This window comes from Emiliania huxleyi, assembly GCF_000372725.1.
Source record: "Emiliania huxleyi CCMP1516 unplaced genomic scaffold EMIHUscaffold_56, whole genome shotgun sequence".
Taxonomy (NCBI): Eukaryota; Haptophyta; order Isochrysidales; family Noelaerhabdaceae; genus Emiliania; species Emiliania huxleyi.
In genome coordinates, this window is record NW_005197803.1 from 161,946 (window position 1) to 185,360 (window position 23,415).

The window sequence follows — 23,415 nt, forward strand, 5'->3', positions numbered from 1 at the left end:
CGTCGAGCACCGCGCCTGTATCGTGCAAGAGCACAGCCTCGAACGTACTGAGGTCGGCTATCCGTCGCCGAAAAAGTCCTCAGTGTATCGCCTGCCGCAAGCTGGGGCACGCTCCGAGGCGGCTGGAGCCGCTTCCACGCTCAATTTGGGCGCTTTTTACGCGATTTTACGGAATTACGGATTGGAGGGCAGATCGATCTCGGACCGCAGATCGCTTTCTTTTACTCTCTCGTTTGATTGTTTTCTCCTTTAAAAGGGCCTTCGAGGCTTCATACACCAGTTATCCGTCATGCACTCTGCTTTTTTATTCTTTTTCTTTTTTCGGCCCAGGAATATTCTATTTTTTCCTCGCAAACGTGAAGTCGACTAGGCCGGCTGCAGCTATAAGTGACTGAGTGAGTGGGGTCTAGCGGTAGCGGTAAACAGCGGGCGGCCTCTGGCGGTAGCGGTAAAGGCGCAGCGAGGTGTGAACGGTAGCGGTAGTCCTGAATCGCTCTACCGCGCCTACGGGGCCGACTAATCGCTGGGCTACAACTGTGCCTGTTACCGCTGCATCGATGGGCTCCCTCTCTCTTTCGCTCGACGACCTCATCAAGAGCGAAAAGAAGAAAAAGGCCGGCGGTCCAAAGAATCTCAAGGGTGGAAGCGAGCGCGGCATCAAGAAGCAGCAGCGGAAACGCAGCGTCGCAAGCACTGACAGTCCACTGGAACGCAAGGGCCGAGGCACATTTAAATTCAACCCGTCTCGCGGCGGGGGCGGCGGGGGCGGCGGGGGCGGCGGCGGCGGCGGCGGCGGCGGCGGTGGTGGCGGCGGCGGCGGCGGCGGCGGGAGACGCCGCGAGGAGGGCGGCGGAGATGGCGTTTACTCTGGCGCGCCTCGCACGCGCTGCTGGTGTGGCGTCGTTCCGAGCCTCACGCTGCTCTCCTGAGAAATAGGCTCAGGGCTCACCGGCCGCAACGGATGGACGAAGCCTGACCCTGAAGAAACGGTCGACAAGAAGCCGCCCGCCGACCCGAGCGCTCGCTCGAGCTTGCTGCGGTGAGGAGCCTGCATCGGCTAGGTTGGGCCCACTCGCGGAGGCGCCTCTCGCGCCTGACTCTGACAGCCAAGCGAACGCCCAGTGAGTACAGAAGGGATTGCGGCCACTTGTGGGCTGTGCGTTGGATGGTGCGCGCGGCCAGGGGGCGTGAGAGGTACAATCTGTCTGCTTGTGTGTGCGACGTGCGACGTGCGACGTGCGACCGCGCTAGCTAAGAGCGCGCGTTTTTCATGGGGCCGTGTATGGTATACGTACAAAACGCCAACCGTAGAGCGCGCGCGCGCTGGCTGTATCTTAGACTCACACAATTTGTGCACAATCAAAACATACAACAACATGGGCAAGATACGAACATACGTACGGCTTTACGTACTCTCCGTCACCCGGGCTCTTTCTCGCCCTCGCACCGCACGCCCACACAGCCACACGCTGGCAGCTACGAGCTAGCACGAGAGAGATCGGCCCGGTGTCCTGGCAGAGAGTGCTGCCTCCCCCCCCCCCCTCCCGCCCCCCCGCCGCCCTCTAGCGATCGTCATCGCCGTGCAGAGGAGGAGTGGGAGCCTCCCGGCGGGGTCGGCCACTTGGAGCTCTGCGCATATCTCGAGTTCTGAAGCTTCCAGACGCCGTGGCGCTTGATAATGTAGTTCTCCGAGTTCATCCGGTCGATCAGGTCCTCCCAGCTTTGGGTGCTCGGCAGCCGCAGGCCCGACGCGTCGAAGACCTGTCGCAGCGCGCTCGGCGTAAAGATGGCGTCCGCACGCTGGTGCGCGTCCTTCTCCAGGCACGACACGAAGCTCTTGATCGTCTTGGCAACCGACATCGCGCCACCGCGCCCGCCGCCGCCGCCTCCGAAGGTGGGCGCGGCGGCGGGCGCGCCGAGCACGTCGGCCAGCGTGTCAAAGTACACCGTCTCCTTGACGAGGTCGATGGCGTCCCGCGCGTCCTCCACGGTCACATCCTCGCGCAGCGCGAGCCGTGCGCGGGCCTCCGCGAGCCGCACCAGCGACTCGAGCTGCCGCGAGGTGATTGGCACCGACTCGGCCGACGCGCCGTCCCGGCGCAGCTGCAGGTAGAAGTCGCGCAGCACCTGCGGGCCGCGGCGGCTGGAGCCTTGGCCAAGCGAGCGAGGCGGCGGGCGGGGGGCGGCGTCGCGCCTCGGCAGCCTCGCGTGAGAGCACGGGCTGGATGTACTGTCTCGCGTAAGACAGGTACTTGCGCAGAATGTGCGCGGGGACGGGGTCGCCGTCGGCCGCCTTGGCCCCCTCACGCAGCCGGACAGAGATTGGCACGTCGCCTCGATCCGCCGATTTCCAAGCCTTGTACGCCTCCGAGTCTGCCCAAGCGGAGGGAGCAGCGTCCGCGAGCAGCCCGGCGGTACCTCGCGTCGCCGTGCCGCCGTGCAGCGCCATGACGTGCTGGCCCAGGAGCCTGGGGGGGGGCGAAGGGGGGGGCGGGGGGGGCTGGCACGCAGCTCTTCTCGTCGCGGTCCATCTGGAGGAGCGCACCGGTCCATCTGCGAGTCTGGCCGGTCGAGCAACACAAAGAGGAGGTCGAAGCGCGAGAGGAGGTTGGGAGGCAGCTTGAGGTTCTCTGCGACCGTCTTGCCGTTGTTGTAGTGACCTCCCACGGGGTTGGCGGCCGCGAGCACGGCGGTGCGTGCAGAGAGCGAGCACACGATACCCGCCTGCGCGAACGGCGAGGGTGGGGGCGCAGTGGGTGGAGCCCCCACACTTGTGTGCGAGGCTGCGGGCGGAAGCGCGGGTGTGGGCAAACGCAAGGGAGGCTGCGAGGCGTCTGAGCGGGCGTGACGCGTGCCTTTGCGACCGAGATGGACTGCTGCTCCATCGCCTCGAGCAGCGCCTGATGCTCCCCCGACGACATCTTGTCGAACTCGTCGATGCAGCAGCAGCCCTGGTCGCCCATCACCAAGGCGCCCGCCTCGAGTGCAAAGTCGCCCGTGATGCTGTCCTAGCGCGAGACCAGAGGCGCGTGCGCAACGGGAGGGGACGGGGCGGGGCCTCGCCGGCGGCTCTCCTTGACGACGGTGACAGTCAGGCCCGAGGAGGAAGTTGTGTTCCCTACGGGCCGACTTACGACGTGTCCTCGGCGGCGTTGGCGGACGCGCCCAATCGGCGCGACTTGGTGCGGGACCGCACACGTAGACGCCGCGGGGGGCGAGCGCGGCGACAGCAGTCAGCATCTGCGACTTGCCTAGAGGCCGGCGCGAGGGTCGTCAGAAGCGGCTGTGGCTCGCACCATCGCCAGCCTCTGCGGCGCGCCCATCCCCGGGTCGCCCACGACCAAGACGTGGATGTCCGAGCGCTTGCCGATGGTGCGGTCGGAGGGCGTGCGAGTGCGGCCGCCGACGAGGGCGAGGAGGAGGCCCGCCTTGACCACCTCGTGCCCAAAGATGGAGGGGCAGATCGAGCCGACGAGCAGCTCAAACACCTGTTGTCAGGCTCCGCGCTCACCTCCTCCGCCGGCCCGAGCCGACGGGCAAGGGCGCGGCCTACGTTGAGGCTCGTCGCGATATCGCGGATCGCTTGCAGGTCGAGGTTGGTCAAGTTGAGCCGCGCGTCGCCCTCCTCGCCGCCGCCGAGGCTGGCGGCCGGGACTGCTGCGGCAGGGCTGCCGTCGGAGGTGTCCGCCCCGGCGGCGCCGTCGGCGGAGGCGCGCTGCGACGAGCGGGTGTTTCGGACCGAGACGGCTTCGACGTAGAGGACGTACATGCAGCGCGGCCGGTTGGAGCCGCCGCCGAACCGGCCGGAGCCGCCGTCGTTCGGCACCTCCATCGACTTGACGATGCCGACGACCTCGAGGTGGTCGCCCGGCACGCAGCAGTCGATGAGGTCGTCGGTGAGCTCGACCTCCGCCGTGCGAGGCACGCGGCCGTACGAGTCGTCCGCCGCGCCGAGGGCGGCCAGCGCGTCGGCGGCTCCCGGCTCCGGCACCTCTTGCAGCCGCAGCTTTTGCCAGTCGCGCGTGGACGACTGGCGTCGGTTGGCGAGCAGCGCCTTGGCGCGGCAGCCGCGGGCGGGGCAGCCGGCGGGCTGCTCGTAGCGGCCGTCGGCGAGTGGGATGCTGCACTTCGCGCCGCACCGCGGGCAGTGGAAGCTCATCGCCGTCACGAGCGGCCGTAGCGGCGACACCCGGATGACGGAGCCGCGCACGCACACCAGCGCTCCAATCTTGTCGGCCTTGAGCGAGCGGATGGACGTGGGCGGCGCGAGGCCTTGGGCGCGGATCCGCAGCCGCTTCGCGCGCAGGCGGCTGCGCAGGTTCTCCGGTTCGGGCGGCGGCGGGCACCGCTCGAGCAGGTGGTCGTGCACTGCGAGCGCGAGGGCATCGAGGATCTCCGCGCAGGCAAGGTCGCCGCAACCCAGGTGCTCGGATCGGCGGAAAGGGGCCCCTTCGCCGCGCTGCAGCGCGGCGAAGGCGACGCTCACCGCGCCGTGCGACGCGAGCACGTCCTGCGCACTCAAGAGAGCGAACGCTCCCGATGAGCGCACCCACGAACGAAGCCGCGCGTAGAGAATGAGGCGGCCGGGATGGGCTTCCTCGTCGGCAGAGGCTGGAGACGGATCTTCGCCCTCGACCGTCGCGGTCGGGAAGTACATCCGCCACAGGGACGGCGGTGGGAGCGTCGTCATGGAGCAGGAGGCGGCGCGGGGAGGCGACGAGTGGTCGCTCGAAAAGCCGCTTGGGCGGGCGCGAGCGAGATGCGCTATTTTTTTTCTTTGGCACGGGACAGTGTGCGCTAGTCCAAGTGTCAGGAATCGGCTCCAAGTGCTCCTTGAGCTCACACCACTCGGAGGGTCTTAAAAATCGGAGTTCTAATTGATAGATCTGTGTTCTCTCGCAAAGCCCCGATCCAAGAAAGAGTTTTTCACCGCCGCAGTCAGCGCACCAGAGAGAGAGAGGAATATTTCGTAGGTACATAGTGTGCATGGGAATTCGCCCCCATTTCTTTCGTACACCTCGCACGACACTAGGCACGGGACTGGCGCGCACTGGCACTAACACAGGTACACCTTGGCCTTTCCGAGGGTTTCCGGCAACCCAGAGGGAAACCAGAGGGTCCCCAGCACTTTGCGTTTCCGGAAGTTTCCAGGGAAACCAGAGGGTGTTTGGTGCTCCATTCTGTTTCTCTCGAGTTTCCCTCGGGAAACTCGCGAGTTTCCCTGAGTCTGAGAGCTGGTCTCTGGGGCAAAATCTGGGGCAAAATTGAGGAAATCGGCACGATACCCAGGTATTTTCCAGGTATACCGGGGTTTTCCAGGTATACCCGCAAAATACCCGGTATTTTGCCGATTTTGGCCCCAAAACAGCCTCAGACACGGCTCAGAGCCCCCCCCCAAAATGACGAATTCCACGGAGTTTCCCCGGGGTTTCCCGAGGAAACTAGAGGGTGTTGGGAGGTTCGCGACCGTCGGCATCATGCTGCCGGCGACGTTTGCCACGTGCATCACTGTGGTTGCGAATGCAACCTTCAACTACGTCTTCATCTATGGCTACGGCTCGTTTGAGGGCCTCGGGTTTATCGGCACTGGCCCCGTTTTGTGCCTGGCTGTCACGCCGCCTGCCGCTGTTCACCTCGTCCATATTTTGCTTGCGTGTAGGCTCGCCGCTCGCCACGGTCTTGTCCTTTTGCGTCCAGCTGACCGTCTTCACGCTGTATGCTGTTGTCATAAGAGGTTCGCAGCGGGCTTGCCCTGTTGGGTGGAGGTCCTTCCTCACTACCGTTTGTCGCGCAGGCTACCACAAGGACTATTGGTTTGGTTGGTCGATGCAGTCAATTAGCTGGGGGTGCCCCATTCTCACAAAGAGCTAGCTCTGCGCAGACTCATCTAGCGACCGGGCTCCATTGATGGATCAGGCGTCTCCACACCTTCCTCGAGCTCGGCACTCCGACGGCCCTTTCCGCCGTCGTTGATTCCCTCTCCGGCGCCGTCGCGGGCTCGTTTGCGGGATTGGCAGGTGACGACTCCATTCCTGACAGACACGCTTGCACCTGCCCTGCTGGGCGCAAGATCTCCACGTCTCGCCCCTGCCGTCTCGTGCTGCAGGCACGTCTGTTGCTGCAGCTCAAAACGTCTGCACGGGCTTGTTCAGCCTGTCGTATTCGACGGTGTCCGGATTCTCGACGGCAACGCAGATCCGGCGCGCGCATGACAGTGTGCGGCGACCGATTTTCGCGCACGCGCGATGACAGCCTTGCTTGGCGTAGGCTCGCGCGTTATCTTGGCGAGGGCAAGCCGGAGTCTGCAAAAAGAATCCTCAAGCTTGGCTCAGCGACGCTGCTCCTCGGTGGCGTCGTCGTTTGCCTCGTGCTCGGTGTCGCGCACAACAAGGTGTGGCAGATTTGGAGCTCGGACCCCGAGCTCATCGCTCTGTGCAACTCAACGCTCGTTGCCTTTATGGCCTCGGTGATGACGTGCTACTGCCGATTTCTTCTCGCAGTTGTCAGTGTGTCGCTCGGGCCGAAGGAGGTGCGGTTGTGCGCACTGGAGGTTCCCTGTAGTCGGTGCTAGCTGAGGAGCGACCTCGCCCTTGGTGTATTGGACTAGGCGCGAGTCAACCTCGTTGCCAACAACATTGCCTCGTGGCTGATCTACATCCCGCTTGCGTACATCATGCCCATCAAATGGGGCTGGGGCTTGCCCGGCTTTTGGTGGTCCGACTGGTCCGGTAAAGCCAAGTCTCGAGTCGCCGGATTGGCCGCTACCGCCCCTATTCGCGTCTGCCGCTCTTCTCGATAGGCGAGATCTTCAAGGTGGTGGTGCTTTCGTGGTCGGTCAGCCAGGTCGATTGGGCGCAGGCGTCTCGCGAAGCTCAGGAGAGGGCGGGGATGGACGTGAAGCAGGTGCTCGCCGGACGGCCGTCATTTCTCCCCCCGGCTCGCCTCTACCGGCCCGGCCTTCTTTGGATAGGCGACGATCGTTGCCATGTCACGAGCAAGCCAGGTCGCCTTCAGCACACGGGCGAGCTTGGTCGCCTGATTGCCCCACGCTGGACTCTTTTGCGCGCTCGATTCGTCTTGCCCACCCAGCTTTCGGTGCCCACACCCCCCACCCACCCGCACAACGCACACGCACATGCTGGTGGGTTCGCTTCGCATGCCCCACGTCGCTCTCGCCGTCGTTTCTCCGAGACTGAGACGGGGCAAAGTCCAAAGAAAGAGAATTTTATTAAGAAAGAAGAAAACTCCGTCGAAGGGAGGGATGGAGAACGGCACACCGCCATCACACAGGGATTGAGACGGGGCGATGTGAATCGTGCCACCGACACACCAAAATTTCTTTTTTTCATATTGCCCGCCGAGAGCGCGACGCGGGCGATATTGGCGCTTTGCGCTCGAATCTTGTTCTTATTTAGTGCGAGTGCGCGCCGGTCCCGTGCCCGGTGTCGTGAGAGGGAGCTTTGTTGTAAAACAGTAGGGGGAGGGCTCCCAGGGCTTGGAGGTCTTTTTCAGTGTTGAGACGGCGACCCAGTACTTCTGCAAGTCATCGCGGGCAGCTCCAAATAAATAGAGCAGTCATCTCCAGGAGAGATGGGCGACGCACGAACACAGAGGCACAGTGCGCACCCCGCCCCGCTCACAGGTGCATCACACAGGCGTGGACTGTGTGAAAACTGATACGTTCCATAGGCCCTCCGCAGGGTTCGGACTTTTTGCGGGGTGTGGTATGGTACCTCGAGCAACCCTCCTCCGCCGAACAGCCCAGCCTCCGACCAGCGGCCTTTGGTGCCTTCGGACAATGGCGGCTCTGATCTCCTGCCTCGCGCGAACGGCGCGTCGCCGCCGGCTGCGATTCATTCTGGTCGCGATCTCGCTCGTGCTGCTACTGAAGCTGAGCCATGCGCGCCGCCGCCGCCGCCTCGCAATCTACCTGCAGACGATCTCGTCGTCGTCGAGCACAATGCGGGCGGCCTCCGGCCTCGCGAGGCGGGCGGCCGCGGCGGTCGGGATCGCCCGGAGCGGGCGCGCTGGCGGTCTCGGCATCGCAAGGATCGACAGCGAGTCACGCCTGCTGGGAGCGCCGCGCCGCCGCGACCCGGGCACGCTGGTGCTCCAGGTCGCGCTCTCGTCGCTCGTCGTGCGCAACCTGCAGCCGCCCGCGCTGCCTCTGCTGCGGCTTGCGCGTAGCTTCGCCACGACGCTCGGCCTCGCCTCTGAGCCTCCGCCGCCGTTCGTCGAGGTGCGGTGGGGTCGCGGCGAGCGTGCGCGCACCTTTCGCGCCCACCCGGCGGCGCCGGCGGCGCTCGCCCACGCGCCCGTCGAGGGGTGTGGCGACGTCATCGGCTTCGAGGGCGTCTTCCGCTTCGAGGACTCGGTCAGCCTCGCCGCCCTCGAGCAGGAGCGGCTGCGCATCGTCTGCTACTGCGGAGGCGCAGAGGCGGGCCGCCTGTCCCTCCCGCTCGAGGCGGTCGTGTGCGGCCCCGCGCTCAACGACCACAGGCTGCTCTCGCCGTTTGGCGAGCCGAGCGGCGGCCGCATCGCCTTCCAGTGCCGCGTGTCGGAGCAGCGCGAGTGGCGCCTCTCCTTCTCCGTCCTCTCGCTGCGGCTCCTCTCCGATGCACACGAGGCGCTCGCGCTCGACAGCGGCGGCGGCCCCGTCCTCTTCAGCCTCTCGTACACCTTCACCTCCGGCTCAACCTCTGGCACCTCGATCGAGTCGAGCTGGCACTCTCCCACCACCCGCCTGAAGATGCCGCGCCGCGACGGCACCGAGCTTCTCTGGCGCGCGCAGCCGCCCACCGCCGACGCCGACGGCAGCCCGCCCTCGGCCGGCGTCCGCGCCGCGCGTCCGCACGCCACTGAGCCCGCGGCGTGCCGCGAACAGGCCCCGACGAGCTGCCGGCCATCGAGCACCACGGCGCCTTTTGGGAGCTCCGGCACGGCGCGCTGCGCATCGAGCTCACCTGGCACCGCGCGGACCACGTCAAGGCGCAAGGGCGCCGCGCACGCGCGTCGAGCCGGCGGGCGGGCGCAGAGGGCGGGCCGGACGACGCCCGGTGGCACCAGTCGCAGAGGTACTCCTCCTCGCCGCCCGAGCGCCGCGGCTCCCCTCCCCTGGGCCGTAGCCTGCCCGCTTCCGCCCTGTCCTCCGACAGCGCCGCCGCCGTTGCGCGCGCGCTTCCACCGCCGCCGACACGCTCCAACTCGTCGTCGGCGGCGGCCAACGTCGGCCCCGACGGCTGGCGCGCCGAGCCGCCGCCGTCGCCAGCGCCGCCGGCCTCGCCTCCGCCGCCCCACTCCTCGCCGTCGCGGCCGGCCGGCGCGGTCTCGCCGCCGTCGGTGAGCGACCGTGTGGGCGAGGCGGCGGGCGAGGGTGATCTCGCCCGCCGCTCGCACCGCGAGGACGGGCGCACGGCCAAGGCGTGGGTGGTCATGGAGAAGGCCTTTGCGCAGCTTCCGGAGAGCTCAGACTTGCGCCGCCGCCGCCGCGCCCACCGCCTCGTCCGCGTCCCTTCGGACGAGGGAGTCGCCGAGGCGTCCTGCAGCTCCGCGCCCGAAGTGTCCGCCTCGGCGGCGAGTCGGGGCGACGCGAGAGGATCCACGCGGGGGGGCGCGGCGGGCGATGCCGTCGGCGGCGCTGGCGGCGGCGCTCGGCGCGGAGGCGAGCGGCGAATCACGAGGTCCGTCACCGGGGAGCCGGTCGGGCTCAGCTTTTGCGAGGACCTCTACCTCAACGGCAAAGTGGTCGGCGTCTGCGAGGGGCAGATGCAGCTGCTCGAGCAGCCGAGCGTCGTCCAGCAGGCGTATGGCACCCTCACGGAGGCGGGCACGCAGTTCGCCGCCCCCGTCGTCCTCGGCTCCTCTGCCGGCCGGCGGAGGCGCGTCGGCGTCGCCGGATCCCTGCTCGAGGCCCGCCGGCTCGCCGCGCTCTGCGACGGCCTCTCGCGCGCCCTCGCAAGGGACGACGTTCTCGTTCGCGAGCGGGTGGTGGCCGAGCTCAGCGACTTGCTCGCCGTGTCGCACAAGCGCGGCGGGCACGCGTCGTTCGTCTTCGACTCGTCGGCCGACCTCGCCGCTTGCCGCGAGACGATGTTCGACCTCTGGGAGCTGCTGCTCCGCTCGCTCGAGGCGGGCGCGCTCCGCTTCGACGCGCGCACGCAGGCGTACGACTTGCTGGTGCAGCTGCTGCGGCGCGCCGAGATCTCGACCACGATGCAGGACGAGGGCGGGCGCGCCGGGGGGCGGCTCTCCTCGCGGCGCGGCGCGGCGGTGCCGACGCACCAGCTGCTCCTCTGGCTCGAGCTCTCGCAGCGCACCCTCTCGCACGTCCTCGTCGCCTTCGACGACCTCGCCTCTGTCGAGCACTCGGACCACCTCCTCGGCGTCTGCGCGCGCCTCATGGCCATGTCCTACTTCCGGCTCCCCGCCTTTGCGTCGGCGCTGATCGAGACGCTGCACGCCGAGGACGTCCTCGCCGCCTCGCAGCCCGCCGCGATCCCCGAGTTTCGCGGCATCGCCTTCTCCCTCGACTGCGCCGGCGAGCTCGCCGCGCTGCAGGAGCGCGGCTTCTCGACCCACCCGCCGCTTGACTGGCGCCACATACACAGATCCGCGGAGGCGGCCGCGGCGCACGCCCTCGCCCGGGGCGGCATGCCTCGCCCGACTGGCGAGGCGCCGTGGGCCTTCGGCGCACGAACAAAGTACCGAGCACCGAGCCAGCGCGACGCGGCGCTCGCGGCGCAGGCGGCCGCGCAGCGCGGCGCCGCCTCGCACCTCGCGGGCGTGCTCCGCCTGCCCGCGTGGCGCGAGCGGCTCGGCCGGCGGGGCCACCTCTTCTGCCTCTTCTTCACCGAGTGGCTGGACGTGGTCATCGACTCGCTCGGGCCGACGGTGCCGCCCCACTTTTTCGCGTGGCCGCGGCTCCCCGGCTTCACCACGCTGCTCACGTGCACGCTGCTCGAGATGTCGGCCCGCCCGCCGCCGCTGCTCGCGGAGCCGCTGGTGCAGCTCTCCAACCAGCTCCTCCGCTGCACGCACCTCCACTCGGTGCTCGTCAAGATCGTCTTCCACCGCTGCTCGGTCCACGACGTGCGCGCGGTCTCCACGACGCTCAACCTGATGAACAGCTGGATGACTGCGCTCCTCCACCGGCTGCAAGAGGACCGCATGCGCCCCGCCGACGCGGCGCCCCTCTCCCAGCCGCTGCTGCGCTCGACCTTCGATTTCGCCTTCTTCTTCCGCGGCATGGCCGTGCTCTTCGACTCGGAGCACGTGCAGGTGCTGCTCAAGGCGTGCGAGTTCCTCTACCGCCACTTCGACCTCCTCCCCGACCACCAGGCGGACAAGATGCGGACCACCATGCTGCGCGGCTGTCTGACGCGCCTGCAGCTCCACTGGTCGGCCGAGGTGCGCTCCTTCTTCGCCCACCTCCTCGTGCTGCGCCTCGAGCAGCCGTGCGCCTGGGCCGTGCCCCGCCTGCCATCCGAGCCGGCGCCCGCGCCGGTCGAGCCCGCCATCGTGCGCCAGTTCGAGGCGGCGGCCGCACGCCTCGCCTCCCTAGCGGTGCAAGCGCTCCCCGCAGAGCGCGCGCAGGAGCGCCGTGAGCAGCGGGGCCGGCCAGAGCAACCGGACGAGGGGCGGCAGCTGCAGCAGCTGCAGCCATACGCCGCGGCGGCGCTCGCCCTCTACGAGCAGCTCACTGCGGTGCGCCGCGACATGCAGCGCGACCTCTCGCTGTGGTCGCGCGGCGCCTCGAGCGCCGCGCCGCCGTCGCTGCCGACGCTCAAGTGCGACACTTCGGTGCTCGACTTGGAGGAGGACCGCGTCATATGGGTACGAGAGTCCGAACTGGGCAAGGGTATCGTCTTCGATTGACCATATGTGTAAGTCGAGAGGGAAACTACACCGATGGGGTGCGTCGTACTGGTTACTCTAGTGTTGTCGTGTACCAAATATTAGTGTGTGTATACCGTAATGTCGCGGTTTAGTGTCCAGGCAGAAACACGTGTGACACATCTGACCGACACTAACTGCGTGACGGGCTGGCGCGCGAAAGCCGAAACGCGAAACTTAGTCTGCGCTGCTCACGGTCTCAAGACTCAACATACGGACGCGTTTCGGACATCGGCGATCGGGACATGCTCTACGGGCTATACGGCCTTCCTATTCGTACAAGTTCTACGTCGTAGATGAGTGTGGCGTTCGGCGGGACATTGCCGGCACCCTTCTCCCCGTAGCCAAGGGCTGGAGGGATCGTCAGGCGGCGGACCTCGCCAACCTGCATGCCGGCAATTCCCTGCTCCCATCCCCGGATGCCCTGACCCGCACCAACGGTGTAGGAGAAGGGCGACACACTCCCATCTTCTCGCCGTGAGGAATCGAAGACTGTTCCGTCGGCCAGGCGGCCTTGGTAATGCACGCTCACACGACTGCCGGTGTCGGCGGTTGCGCCGCCGCTCCCCTGCGTCAGGATTTCGATCTGCAGCTCACGTGTCCTCGGACGCAGAGGAATGTTGCCGCAGTGCCACCACACGTGGTAGGTCGTCCGCCGGCCGCGCGAGACCGCGAGGGGGGCGTGATAGTTTTCGCCGCCGGATGTGAACAGCAGCAGCCTCGCCGGCTTGGGCTCGACCACCACGCCACGAGAGAGCTCGCACTCACCGCCCTTGCCGTGCCGCATCGCGTCGACCAGCGCCGTCTCGCCGCCGACGCGAGGCTGCGCATCGGCGTCCTCGTCGCCGAGGTAGAGCACGCCGGTGAACACGTAGTTCGCGCTCTCGTAGTAGTCGCAGTGGATCTGCTCAAACCGGCCAGGGCAGGGGTTCTGCTCGGAGCCGTGCTGCAAAGCCCCCGCGTTCGGGAGGTGCAAGGGCTCTGCTGACTCATACGCCTTCAGGCGGTGGGTGCTCACGCTCAGTGCGGCGGTGTCGACGCCAAACTCAGCCGCCAGCACCCGCGCCATCTGCTCCACGTAGCTTTGCTGTGCAGCCGCGTCGTGGAGCTCATGAGAGCGGTTGTGCGTCGCCAGAGTGCCTGTCCGCCGCGCCTCGACAGCAGCGTGCGAGAGCTGTACGCGGCCGTCAAAGACGCCGCGGAAGCAGCGGTGCTGCAAGCACCCGAGGCTGGTGATCGGTGGACTTCGCCACGGTGAGCGATGGTGCGCAGTGAAGTTGTGGAGCACCTCATTCCTCTCCGTGGCACACGGAAGGAACTGCGACCACTGGGCATGCGCGGATGCGGGCATCAGCATGTCCGCCGAGGGATCCGCGGCCTTTGCATGAGCGTGGTGGTCGACTAACCGAGGGAAGGCGGGCGGCGGAAGGACGGCTAAAAGCATGGGAACGCAATGTCGACGACGCGTGTCGACACCTTTCCCAAGTCTGTGCAGGTGTGAAGAGAACATCTTCAACTTCGCCAAAGAGGTCGGCACCCCGAGTGCCGTCGACCGCACCGACTACGGCACAGCCTCCGGCAGCGCCCGGGGCTTCGCCCAGCACCACTCGCAACAGCTCTCTCGCGCCGCCGTCTGTGGCGATGCGCAAAACATCAACAACGCTGCTCGCAACATGCGTGTCATGACCGGTCTCAATGTCTCACCCCCCTGCGCGCGGGCCTTCTAGGCCCGCGGGTAGTCTCCCCCCATCCCCACAGGGCCTCCAGGGCTCGCACCTCAACCTCTCACAGACCAGCGCACAGCGCCATCCGCTGAGCCCTGGCTGTCAGGCTGTCAGGTGCTGTCAGGTGATCTGTCGGGCTGTCGGGCAGCTGTCAGGCATTGTCAGGTGCCTCTGTCAGACCAGCTGTCAGGTGCTGTCAGTGCTGTCGGGTGCTGTCGGGTGCGTGTCTGACAGTCGAGGGGATCTGTAGCTGTCGGGTGCTGTCGGAGCTGTCGGGTGTTGCTGTCAGACGCTGTCGGAGCTATCAGAGCTGTCAGGCTGCTGCTGCTGTCAGACGTTGGGCTGTTGCTGTCAGGTGCTGTCAGGTGGTGCTGTCGGGGTGCTGTCAGGCTCTGACACACACCAGCCACACTTATGACATTATCAAGAGGAGACCAGCAGGACTCTACTACACATACTCTCAGCCTCTCCTCCTACACGGCGTGATCACGCCGGCGGCGGCGGCCGCCTGGGGAGCGCATATGGCAGCACAGGCGCAGGCGGCGGCGGCGGCACAGACGGCGGCGGCCACCCCCACCCAGACGCTGTCGGAGCTGTCCCGCAGTTGGACGCACCGGCTTGAGCCTTTTGCTGCCCGGTGGGCGGCCGCGCTTTGGCTTGGCCGGTGGCTCCGCGGCTAGCTCAGGCGGCGGCAGCTGCTCGGGCTCGGGCAGCGCTGGCGCCATCTCCTCCGTCGGGGCGGCGGGAGAGGAGGTGGGAGCGTCGGCGGGAGCGTCGGCGGGAGGCTGGAGCAGGCGCACATCGCTTCCAGGGAGGGGGACGCGCTTCTACTCACGCCCCCCTAGCATGTGGTGAAGCCTCTGCGGGCAGACCATCTACTTCGGGGAGGACTTCAACATCCACCTGATGCCGCTCGGCGCATCCTGTTGAAGACCGACGACCGCGCAGCCGTCTAGTCTACGGCCACACACACACACATAGTGTCCTTACCACCCCTGGACTGCATCTGCGCAGTTTCGTACCGCTGCGGCGCGGTTTTGCAAAAACCGTTCTGCAGCGGCGCGGTTTTGCCCTTCACCCGCAGCCTGGATTGATAGTCATTGTGGGTGTGGGGGCCGCGGGCCAGGACTTTTGTTTGAACAAAGTTTTGACAGTACATTTCTGTCGGGCCTTGGAACAGCTTGTGAGTGGTCACTGAAGACCTTCACAGTTGGTGGCGGCGGGGCAACGATCCCCGGGACATTACGACAACATGTCGTCGACGGACAAGCTGGTGATTCCGGCCTACAAACAGAGCTCCGAGCGGGAGTTCAACGAGTGGTTCCGCAACCTGCGGACCGCGGCGAAGCAACACAAGTACCTCCTCGACATCATCGAGGTGGGCACCATCCGGCCGGGCGCGGAGCGCGAGGCCGAGGCGGTCGCGCTGCACGTGCGCTACAAGAACATCGGCACTGCGGACGGCCTCATTCCGGCCATGATCGACAAGTTCTTCAAGGACCTGTCGGTGACTCTGTCGCGCCAACTCTACGGTGCGCTGCAGAACGCCGTCAAGGACGACGACACGCTCGCCGAGATGTTGGCGGACGAGGACGCCGACCACTACGACGACATCAAGAAGGGCATCGCGGCGATCAAGTCGCTCATCGAGTCGGAGGACACGAACTCCAAGAACGTGCGCACGAAGGCGCTGCGCGCGGATCTCGAGAAGGCGTACTCCCCCGACGCTCTCAAGGACCTCACGTCCGCGAGCCTCGCCAAGTTCAAGACGGGCATCGAGCAGGCGAACAAGTTGCTCAAGGACTCCCAGTGGCACCTCCCCGACGAGGTGATCGAGGAATACATCCTCGACGCGATCGCCGCCAAGGGGGCCACGCTCGGCGCAAACATGCGCGTGCAGATCGGCATACAGCGCCAACTCGCCGCGCAATCGGGCAAGACGTACGGCCTCAAGGCGTCCACGCTCGCGATGCAGGGCATCCTCGACCAAGACAACGCGGACCGCGCCAACGAGGCCAAGGCGGCTGCGCAGGCGGCGTTCGAGGCGGAGATTGCCTCGCAAGGCGTGCTCAAGGAGAAGCTCGCGGCCGCCGAGTCCCAGGTCGCCGCTCTCCAGGCGCAGATCAAGTCCGACAAGGGCGGCGGGGACCGCGGCGGCCGCGCAGCCGCTGGGCGCAAGCCGTGCCCCCACTGCAATGGGTTGCACGGTGGCAAGTGCATCGGCGACCTCATCTGCAAGGGGGTCCCTGTCGCCAAGGTGCTCGAGGAACTCCCCGACCGCATCGACCACGAGACGAAGGTGCGCATGGCCCAGTCCTCGTACAAGAAGGTGTGCGCCAAGTCCCCCGGCCGCACCCTCCCGCACGACCCCTTCAAGAAGTCGGACTCCACCGCGACCGACCACGAGGAGGTGCGGGCGGCGCTGGCCGACTCTGTCACCCGCACGTTCGACCCGGACGGCATCGTCGGCGGCTTTGTCGCTGGCGTCGGCACCGACCAGGTCGAGGACACCTTCCCCGACTCCAACCCCACCGACACGCCCGCCATCCTCAAGGCCAAGACGGCGGCGCGCAATGCGGCGGAGGCACGGGCGCGCGGCGGGCTGTGGGTCAAGTTCACCTCGTTCGTCACCGCGCTGCCTCGCCCGTACATCGGCGCTTCCATCCTACTCGTCCTGCTCGCGTGCCTCATCCCGGTCTACATGGGCTCGCCTGCCTCGATCGGCACGCCTGTGGCCGACGCCGTGGACGAGCCCTCGAACATGGGCGTGATGGTCGAGTCCGTCACCGCACTACCCCTCGAGCTGTCCACCGGGCCGGCGACTGGCTCAGGTGGCGGAGCAGAGTACGCCATCGAGGAGGACCCGCTCCAGCCGATCTACCGCAAGGTCGCGGGCGACATGTTCCGCGCGGTGAATGACATCGACGTGCCCAAGACGGTCCCGCTCGTCCTCTCGTACACGTGCATCATGCTCGCCATGTACGTGGCGCGCATGGACGCGATGCAGGCACACGCGCTTGTCGGGCATGTCAAGGTCGTCGACGCGTACGACACGACCGCCGGTGTGAACATGCCGGGATCGTATGCCGCTGGCGTCGACTCCAAGGCGGGCATGAACATGTTCCCGACGCCCGACTACTTCCCTCACGGGTGGCGCGAGCCCGAGAAGCCCATCTACATCCGCTGCGCAAACAACGACTACCTCAAGGCGAAGGGCGTCGGCACCGCGTACGCCTTCGCGCTGGCTGACCCGACCAAGCCGCAGGACACCAAGGTTGTGAACACCGAGTGGGTGAACGCGCTGTACGCGCCCGGACTCGCCATGCCTCTCGTCAGCGTCAAGGAGTGCAAGGCGCAGAACATCGTGGTCCGCTTCGACCTCTGCCCACCACGCTTCAACTACCCCTCCGGGCAGACCATCTACTTCGGGGAGGACTTCAACATCCACCTGATGCCGCTCGGCGCATCCGTCGGCGCCAACGCCGCCAAGGCCATCGTGCGCGGCAAGCCGGGGCGGCGCCCGACGGATGGCACCTTCTGGCGGCACGCCCTGTGCATCTCCGGCGACGCGCTAAAGGACCTCAGCAAGATCGCGGACGGCGTGCCAGACCTCTCCAAGATGGACCGCAACGAGGGCCTCGACGACGCCGCGCTGCAGGCGAACGCCAAGTACCACGCGCGGCGCAGCACCGGCCGGCCACTGGCCACTCGCTTCGGGGGCTCGTCGCACTACGACCTCTGGTCGCCCAAGGGTGTGGTAGGCGTCGATGGGCACTGCTACGCACTCATGGTCGTCGACGAGCACACCAGCACCATCACGCCGTACATCCTGCAGACCAAGGGCCAGACGCCTGCCTACCTGCGCAAGTACTTCGCCGAGAACGAGGGAAAGGACGGCCACACGTTCCGCGGAGGAGTTGCGTTCTGCGACAACGAGGTCGTCCTCAACTCCAGCGCCGTGCGCGAGCTCTGCCTCAAGTACGGCATCACCCTCCGCAACAGCTGCCCCTACGAGCCGTGGCAGAATGGGGCGTGCGAGCGTGCGAACGCTACCTGCGGCAGGATCGTGCGGGAGATGATGGCACGCGCAGGGGGGCATGGCGCCGCCCAGCTCTACCAGTACTGGGGCTACGCCTGGGTGTACGCGGCCACCATCGCCAACGCCACCTTCGCCGTGCGCGACACCGGCAAGTCAGCGTACGAGCTCAAGACCGGGCAGCGCCCCAAGATGAACATGTTCTACCCGTGGGCGTGCAAGATGATCGTCAAGTCGCCCTCCCACCTTGTGGCGAACGGTGTCTCACCCACGGGCGAGATGGCGGCCTTCCTCGGCATCTCGCGCACTTCGCCCGGCTGGAAGTACGTCATCACCGAGGGTCCGCGCAAGGGGCACATCGGCACCACCACGCAGGCGACATTCTGCGTCAACGAGCTCTGGAACGGCATCGAGTACCGTGCTCCTACCTCCGACCTCACCCCGACGGACATCGAGGGCGCGTGGCCGGAGCCTGTGACCGCGGACGAGACGCCCGACGAGTCGGACAAGGCTACGCTCGACAACAACGTGACCCGCGGCGACTCCGTCTTCCTCCCCACCACCGACAACCACGCCGGGGGGCTGACCCTCGACGAGGAGGTGGTGATCATGCCAGACCCGGCCAACGACGGCAACGTCAACCCGCCCGCAGCGGGTGCGCCTGCGCCGCGCACCACCCGCAGCCGCGGCGGCGTCTCGACGGGCGAGTACAACAACATGCTCAACGCCCGCCTCGCCGCCAATGCCACGCCCTTCGGCATCTGGGCGGCTGCGGCGGCCGCATCCCCATCGTCGTCGGTCTACCGCAACACCACGGACCAGTGCGTCGCGTACATGTCGAGCGTGGACGGCCAGATCATGCCCATGCCGGACAACATCGTGCCCAAGCACTACAAGGACATCGCCAACATCCGCGACCCCAAGCTGCGCGACGCGTGGTACAAGGCGTATGACACCGAGTTCCTCGGCCTCATCCAGAATGGCACGCTCAAGCCCATGCGCCGCCCCGCCAAGGTGCGCGTCCTCCCGCTGAAGGAGATCGCCTCCCGGAAGTCCGACGGCCGGTGCAAGTGGCGCGGCTGTGTCATGGGCAACCTGATGCGGCCCGGCGTCGACTTCACCAAGACCTTCGCGAGCGTCGTCCGCTACGGCACGACCCGCACCGTGCTCAACGTGGCCGCGCAGGAGGACATGGAACTCATCACGTGCGACCAGCCCATGGCGTACACCTGGGCGGAGCGCGGGGAGGGCGAGACCTGGTACTGCGAGATGCCGAAGGGGCTCAAGGGCAAGCCCGAGTACTGCTACATCGACCCCATCACCGGCGAGGAAAAGGACATGGTGTGCGAGGTCGGCAACCTCTACGGCGCACCATCCGCAGGTAACGCTTGGTGGAACCACGTCAAGTCCATCAACAAGGCGTTTCCTGGGCTCGTTCAGTCCGAGGCGGACCCGAGCTGCTTCGTCCTCACCCGCAACAGCACGAAACTCATCGTCGTCATCTACGTGGACGACTTCGGCATCTTCCACTCCGGGACCACCGCTGGCAGGGCGCTCGCGCACGAGTACATCGAGCACTTCAACAAGCACGTCGGCAAGCCGCTCAAGGTCCACGAGGGAAAGGTGCACGAGTTCCTCGGGCTCAACATCACCAAGACGCAGACCGGTTTCAAGCTGTCTGCCAGCAAGTACATCGACACGCTGCGCGCGCGCTTCTTCCCGTCAGGCGTCACGCACGCGGGCTACAAGGTGCCCGCGGACAAGGACCTCCCGTCCATCGTCATCAGCGCAGCCGAGAAGAAGACCGCGCCCGACCCGCAGCTCCTCCAGCGCTGCCAGTGCCTCATCGGCAGCCTCATGTTCGCCACCAACGCGCGCCCCGACATCCAGTACACCGTCTCGCAGCTGGCGCGCTGCATGGCTTGGCCCGACGCGAACATCGAGGCCGCCGCCGAGCGCTGCCTCATCTACCTCATCGGCACGCAGGACCTCGGCCTCCACTACGAGCGCGTCGCCGACCCCAAGCTCTTCGGCTGCTCCGACGCGAACTGGTGCACCCGCCAGAGCACCTCCGGCTGCGCCTTCAAGATCGGCACCGCGATCGTCTCGTACTTCTCCAAGAAGCAGGGTCACATCTCCCTCTCGACATTCGAGGCCGAGATCTCTGCCGGCACGCTGGCGGCTTGCGAGGCGGTCCACCTGCGCTCGCTCCTCGCGTCGCTCGGCTACAAGCCCAAGGGCCCGACCATCATCAAGATCGACAACACGGCCGCGCTGCGCGTCGCCGAGGACCCGGTCATGCACGACAAGACGAAGCACATCCTGCGCAAGGAGCTCAAGATTCGCGAGCTCGTCGAGTCCGGGGAGGTCAAGGTCGAGTACGTCGAGAGCCTCAAGAACTTCGCCGACTTCTTCACCAAGCCGCTCCCGCGCAAGGAGTTCGAGTCGTTCCGCAAGGAGATCATGAACGACACCGCCTAGGACGGCACAGAGGGGAAACGCCGACTTCCCCTTCATCAAATGTAGTCGACAACCGGCAGTATGGGCGCTCCTGGAGCTCCCCGAGTCACTTGTATGTTCGTCCTCCACCCTTGAGGAGGCTGCGCAATTGTGCGCGCGATAGTAGGAGATGTAGGAGTCGTCTAGCTTCTTCAGATCCTCAGCCTCGCTACCCGATGCGAGGATGGGGGGCTGTTGAAGACCGACGACCGCGCAGCCGTCTAGTCTACGGCCACACACACACACATAGTGTCCTTACCACCCCTGGACTGCATCTGCGCAGTTTCGTACCGCTGCGGCGCGGTTTTGCAAAAACCGTTCTGCAGCGGCGCGGTTTTGCCCTTCACCCGCAGCCTGGATTGATAGTCATTGTGGGTGTGGGGGCCGCGGGCCAGGACTTTTGTTTGAACAAAGTTTTGACAGTACATTTCTGTCGGGCCTTGGAACAGCTTGTGAGTGGTCACTGAAGACCTTCACACATCCGTCGGCGCCAACGCCGCCAAGGCCATCGTGCGCGGCAAGCCGGGGCGGCGCCCGACGGATGGCACCTTCTGGCGGCACGCCCTGTGCATCTCCGGCGACGCGCTAAAGGACCTCAGCAAAATCGCGGACGGCGTGCCAGACCTCTCCAAAATGGACCGCAACGAGGGCCTCGACGACGCCGCGCTGCAGGCGAACGCCAAGTACCACGCGCGGCGCAGCACCGGCCGGCCACTGGCCACTCGCTTCGGGGGCTCGTCGCACTACGACCTCTGGTCGCCCAAGGGTGTGGTAGGCGTCGATGGGCACCGCTACGCACTCATGGTCGTCGACGAGCACACCAGCACCATCACGCCGTACATCCTGCAGACCAAGGGCCAGACGCCTGCCTACCTGCGCAAGTACTTCGCCGAGAACGAGGGAAAGGACGGCCACACGTTCCGCGGAGGGGTTGCGTTCTGCGACAACGAGGTCGTCCTCAACTCCAGCGCCGTGCGCGAGCTCTGCCTCAAGTACGGCATCACCCTCCGCAACAGCTGCCCCTACGAGCCGTGGCAGAATGGGGCGTGCGAGCGTACAAGAACGCCGGCGAGACGGACGACATCGCGGCCAAGATCGACAAGTTCTTCGAGGACCTGGCGGAGACTCTGTCGCGCCAACTCTACGGTGCGCTGCAGAACGCCGTCAAGGGCGACGACACGCTGGCCGAGATGTTGGCGGACGAGGACGCCGACCACTACGACGACATCAAGAAGGGCATCGCGGCGATCAAGTCGCTCATCGAGTCGGAGGACGCGAACTCCAAGAACGTGCGCATGAAGGCGCTGCGCGCGGACCTCGAAAAGGCGATCTCCCCCGACGCCCTCAAGGACCTCACGTCCGCGAGCCTCGCCAAGTTCAAGACGGGCATCGAGCTGGCGAACAAGTTCCTCAAGGGCTCCCAGTGGCACCTCCCCGACACGGTGATCGAGGAACACATCCTCGACGCGATCGGCGCCAAGGGGGCCACGCTCGGCGCAAACATGCGCGTGCAGATCGGCATGCAGCGCCAACTCGCCGCGCACTCGGGCAAGACGTACGGCCTCAAGGCGTCCACGCTCGCGATGCAGGGCATCCTCGACCAAGACAAACGCGGACCGCGCCAACGAGGCCAAGGCGGCTGCGCAGGCGGCGTTCGAGGCGGAGATTGCCTCGCAAGGCGCGCTCAGGGAGGAGCTCGCGGCCGCCAAGTCCCAGGTCGCCGCTCTCCAGGCGCAGATCAAGTCCGACAAGGGCGGCGGGGACCGCGGCGGCCGCGCAGCCGCTGGGCGCAAGCCGTGCCCCCACTGCAACGGATTGCACGGTGGCAAGTGCATCGGCGACCTCATCTGCAAGGGGGTCCCTGTCGCCAAGGCGCTCGAGGAACTCCCCGACCGCATCGACCACGAGGCGAAGGTGCGCATGGCCCAGTCCTCGTACAAGAAGGTGTGCGCCAAGTACCCCGGCCGCACCCTCCCGCACGACCCCTTCGCCAAGAAGTCGGACTCCATCGCGGCCGACCACTCGGAGGTGCGGGCGGCGCTGGCCGACTCTGTCACTCGCACGTTCGACCCGGACGGCGTCGTCGGCGGCTTTGTCGCTGGCGTCGGCACCGACCAGGTCGAGGACATCTTCCCCGACTCCAACCCCACCGACACGCCCGCCATCCTCAAGGCCAAGACGGCGGCGCGCAACGCGGCGGAGGCACGGGCGCGCGGCGGGCTGTGGGTCAAGTTCACCTCGTTCGTCACCGCGCTGCCTCGCCCGTACGTCGGCGCCTCCATCCTACTCGTCCTGCTCGCGTGCCTCATCCCGGTCTACATGGGCTCGCCCGCCTCGATCGACACGCCTGTGGCCGACGCCGTGGACGAGCCCTCGAACATGGGCGTGATGGTCGAGTCCGTCGCCGCACTACCCCTCGAGCTGTCCACCGGGCCGGCGATTGACTCAGGTGGCGGAGCAGAGTACGCCATCGAGGAGGACCCGTTCCAGCCGATCTACCGCAAGGTCGCGGGCGACATGTTCCGCGCGGTGAATGACATCGACGTGCCCAAGACGGTCCCGCTCGTCCTCTCGTACACGTGCATCATGCTCGCCATGTTGTACGTGGCGCGCATGGACGCGGTGCAGGCACACGCGCTTGTCGGGCATGTCAACGCGTACGACACGACCGCCGGTGTGAACCACACATGCCGGGATCGTATGCTGCTGGCGTCGACTCCAAGGCCGGCATGAGCATGTTCCCGACGCCCGACTTCTTCCCTCACGGGTGGCGCGAGCCCGAGAAGCCCATCTACATCCGCTGCGCAAACAACCACCTGAGGGAGGGTGTAGAGGATGTAGAGTGTAGAGCGCTGTAGAGCTGTAGAGATGTAGAGCGCTCTGGAGCGCTGTAGAGCTGTAGAGCTCTACATCCGCCGCGGGACGAGGCGCCTCCGTTGTAGAGCGATGTTGTAGAGTTTGTTGTAGAGGCTCTACAGCAAAACCGCCGGGAAGGCAGTGACTCAAAGAGGTCGAGCCGCGCTAATGGGGTGTCTCCGAGCTTACTGGAGCTCTGATGGACAGCCCTGACTATCCCTGACACACAGAGAGTCACTCCGACGGCACACAACACCCTATAACTGCGTCATGACCAGCCTGCCATGTGTCGCCGGTGCCGCATTCGTCGCTGTGCTTCTTTAGCAGGCGGTGGACTGTCGGCTGCGAGGACGGTCGCATTTGCGCGAGGCGAGGCGAGCATTGCTGCGCGTTGCATGCGCCATGACT

At 66.3% G+C, this 23,415-nt stretch overlaps 5 protein-coding genes across 5 annotated transcripts; 3 read left to right on the plus strand and 2 right to left on the minus strand.

Moving 5' to 3' along the window:
• Positions 1 to 485: 485 nt before the first annotated feature.
• EMIHUDRAFT_452084 (hypothetical protein) lies at positions 486 to 1,375 on the plus strand. Its single transcript, XM_005765228.1, has 2 exons — positions 486 to 870; positions 937 to 1,375. The coding sequence occupies exons 1-2, from the start codon at positions 558 to 560 to the stop codon at positions 1,041 to 1,043; spliced, it is 420 nt and encodes a 139-aa protein (XP_005765285.1). The 5' UTR covers positions 486 to 557; the 3' UTR covers positions 1,044 to 1,375.
• Positions 1,376 to 1,572: 197 nt separating this feature from the next.
• EMIHUDRAFT_452085 (hypothetical protein) lies at positions 1,573 to 4,690 on the minus strand (the record flags this gene model as incomplete). Its single annotated transcript, XM_005765229.1, has 9 exons — positions 1,573 to 1,845; positions 1,924 to 2,127; positions 2,219 to 2,468; positions 2,546 to 2,724; positions 2,856 to 3,008; positions 3,075 to 3,118; positions 3,192 to 3,251; positions 3,320 to 3,488; positions 3,554 to 4,690. 9 exons carry the CDS (start codon positions 4,688 to 4,690, stop codon positions 1,573 to 1,575), a joined length of 2,469 nt encoding a protein of 822 aa, XP_005765286.1.
• A 787-nt stretch (positions 4,691 to 5,477) lies between these two features.
• EMIHUDRAFT_213069 (hypothetical protein) lies at positions 5,478 to 7,039 on the plus strand (the record flags this gene model as incomplete). Its single annotated transcript, XM_005765230.1, has 9 exons — positions 5,478 to 5,627; positions 5,698 to 5,734; positions 5,795 to 5,846; positions 5,917 to 6,017; positions 6,107 to 6,216; positions 6,290 to 6,529; positions 6,608 to 6,728; positions 6,800 to 6,903; positions 6,971 to 7,039. The coding sequence occupies 9 exons, from the start codon at positions 5,478 to 5,480 to the stop codon at positions 7,037 to 7,039; spliced, it is 984 nt and encodes a 327-aa protein (XP_005765287.1).
• A 759-nt stretch (positions 7,040 to 7,798) lies between these two features.
• Positions 7,799 to 11,874, plus strand: EMIHUDRAFT_213070 (hypothetical protein; the record flags this gene model as incomplete). The annotated part of the gene is made up of 8 exons (XM_005765231.1): positions 7,799 to 8,239; positions 8,351 to 8,846; positions 8,885 to 9,074; positions 9,156 to 9,225; positions 9,361 to 9,558; positions 9,721 to 10,176; positions 10,312 to 10,467; positions 10,855 to 11,874. 8 exons carry the CDS (start codon positions 7,799 to 7,801, stop codon positions 11,872 to 11,874), a joined length of 3,027 nt encoding a protein of 1,008 aa, XP_005765288.1.
• A 289-nt stretch (positions 11,875 to 12,163) lies between these two features.
• EMIHUDRAFT_57988 (hypothetical protein) lies at positions 12,164 to 12,451 on the minus strand (the record flags this gene model as incomplete). Its single annotated transcript, XM_005765232.1, has 1 exon — positions 12,164 to 12,451. A coding segment is annotated over one exon (288 nt), but the record flags the coding sequence as incomplete, so codon positions are not given.
• Between the last annotated feature and the right edge of the window lie 10,964 nt (positions 12,452 to 23,415).